The following is a 2478-nucleotide window of genomic DNA, read 5'->3' on the forward strand; positions in this document are numbered from 1 at the left end:
GGAGGGCACACACTTTGCCTCGCCTTGCCCGTGAAACACCGGGATGACAGTTTACAGCTCGGTCGGGATTCAAACCTCGGCTGAACAGCGTAGAGGCGAGTGCACACACCTCCAGCCCACCCTGCCAGCCCTCAGGATAAACATTTAAAAAGCAAAATTGCAGTCTTATTTCGTTTAAACAAAAATCAAAACAAGCCACCAAGGATGACGATGCAAACATTTATTTGCATAACCTATTTTTTTGTAACATTGTATGACCACAGCTTGTCTTATATACCATGTGCAGTAAATAATTAAAAAAGAACCCTAAAAAAAAGTTCACAATTCACCATAGGACACGCTGAACGCTGCCTTCCCATATGGCCTGCAAACCCAATACTCACACAAGAAGACGTCATGGAATGGTACGGTGTGGTGGTCTTTTGTCAAACAAATGCGATTTTACCAAACGTTTTCAGAGTAACCGTGGTGTATGGTATAGTCCGATAGAGGTAGCTCGATTCCGCGCCAAAACTCCCGTTCATATTATTAAAACAATATAATTAAACAAATAAATCGCAAGCACGAAGGCACTTTTTCCATCATGGCCGACCCACCCGGTCGGGTGCCTGCGGTCCCCGAAAACAAAACAAAACAAAACACAAATTCAAGTTGAAATACAAAACTTAGACACGTTGCGAAACCAAAAGGAGGTTTTCTGCATTGGGGACATTTCTCTCGTCTTTTCTCATTCTGCTCAAGAAGAGAAAAATGTGACATTTTGTGATTGTTAAGGCCTACACAATTCAATGCCCGCCTTTCCACCATCGACGCGTCTTTCACAAAACTCTATATCCTCCCCCAAGGCCGGTTGCATGCAAACCAAGCCCATGCTGTGCTGAACACGGTGAGGATGGCGGGGACATTGGGGATTTGAAGGCTGGGGGGCGGGGGGGCGGTGAGAACAGGCAGTATTAGACTTGATGCACGTAACATCCGTACACCACACATGCAAATGTTCCATCACCGAGAGTTCATTTGGCAAGGTCAAGTCATTCATTGCATCCGTTGCAGTAAACACAAAGCAAAACGAAAAAAAAAAACAACTTTCACCACCAAATCTGCCTGGATTTGGGGAACCGTTCGGCAGAGCTGTGCAAATGTTGGACAAACTGATAAATTAACGGTGGGATTGCGACGTCTCTGCCTTCCCACGCGATTACAAGTACCCACAAGGTACGACACGGACCGTTTCGACCAATTCAATTCTGTAAGAATTCATCAAGGCTTGGATTCTTGGTATTTATAAAATAAAAAAGGATGCCGTCGTTACGTTCTGGTCACGTGACGCCGCGGATGGATGCGAATGCACATCCCAGCAGTAACGGAAACTACCAACCTACTTCCACCAACCGTGCTGCACAGTTTAAAAATAAAAAATAAAAACCTACACAAACTTCCATGCCAGTACAGTTGGGAGATTACCATGTGCAGCGCTCAGTTACGATACTGCAATGCTGAAAGTGCACGACTTGATGCCACAGTCTTAAATACACCACTTGGTTCCATAGTCTTGGATACGTGCAGTTTGACATCAAACGCAAGTTTCATGAACAAGACGTCTGAACGTTACAAAATAAAAATGTCACAAATTAAATCTTCGAGAAGTTCGGCATCCACACCAGTTTGGGTGAGGATGAGGCCAGAAGTAATTTCGAGGCTTCGGCTCAATCAATACGAGGCTGCAGACTCGGTGCCTTTGGCCTGCAGCGATGCTTATTGTGGCCAGGGACTGATTCGGCAGCGCCGACGCTCTGTCAAGAGTGTGGTACATTTGACTGATTGATGCTTCTTCAGCAGTTTGATCGACTGCATTGCCTATCATGGGAAGCACTATCTCGATAAAGCCGAGTAAAGCGAGTTGCAGGAGGTGCCCGTGTGACTGCTAGCCTGCGCTGGCGAATATTGTCCAGTACCGAGCTCTTCCATGTTGATTTTGAAGATGGGCGTCAACCGAACGATCATGTCTGCTGCATCTCGCCGACCTAGGTCTCGAAGCTCGTTGACAAGAACTCCGATCGTCTTGGGGGCATCCACAGCATGTCCTTCCATTTTCCCCCATTGGATTATTGTACCGTCAGTGGGGCTGCATGTCTGCATCCTATTGGTTGTTTCCAAGCCAGGGAGCAGGTCACAAAGACCTAAACGCATGGCTAAGAGACACCAGTCTTTGCCTGTGGCATCGGGAGGGTCGAGAAGACGTGCAAGACGGCGGCGCGCGTGCAAACTCAGCTCGGAAATGTGCAAGTCGAGACCAAAAATGCCATGACCATACAGCTTCGGACAACCAAAGCAGAGCACACTGGCAAAATCCTCATGGTACTCCCCGAGCGTGTTGCTGAGTCGGCCATCGTTCTGTAATCGGGCACGCTGGAAGTCCCGCGGTTGGTAGACCATCAGCGGTTCAACCTGCTCCTTTAGCTGCTGTGGGCTCAAGTA

General features: G+C 47.5%; 1 protein-coding gene across 2 annotated transcripts in view; it reads right to left on the reverse strand.

Annotated features, from left to right (window-relative positions):
* Window positions 1-205: 205 nt before the first annotated feature.
* The window catches only part of DAPK1 (death associated protein kinase 1), a 177418-nt gene continuing 175145 nt past the window's right edge, over window positions 206-2478 (reverse strand). For both annotated transcript variants that reach the window (XM_085845357.1, XM_085845358.1), the window contains exon 25: window positions 206-2478. This exon is cut by the window's right edge and continues 396 nt beyond it. In XM_085845357.1, coding sequence (XP_085701483.1) covers window positions 1873-2478 — 606 coding nt within the window. In that variant the 3' untranslated portion in view covers window positions 206-1872.

Source organism: Eptatretus burgeri, chromosome 11 (assembly GCF_056783735.1).
Source record: "Eptatretus burgeri isolate ZD-2024b chromosome 11, Ebu_testis_v1, whole genome shotgun sequence".
NCBI classification, from domain to species: Eukaryota; Metazoa; Chordata; class Myxini; order Myxiniformes; family Myxinidae; genus Eptatretus; species Eptatretus burgeri.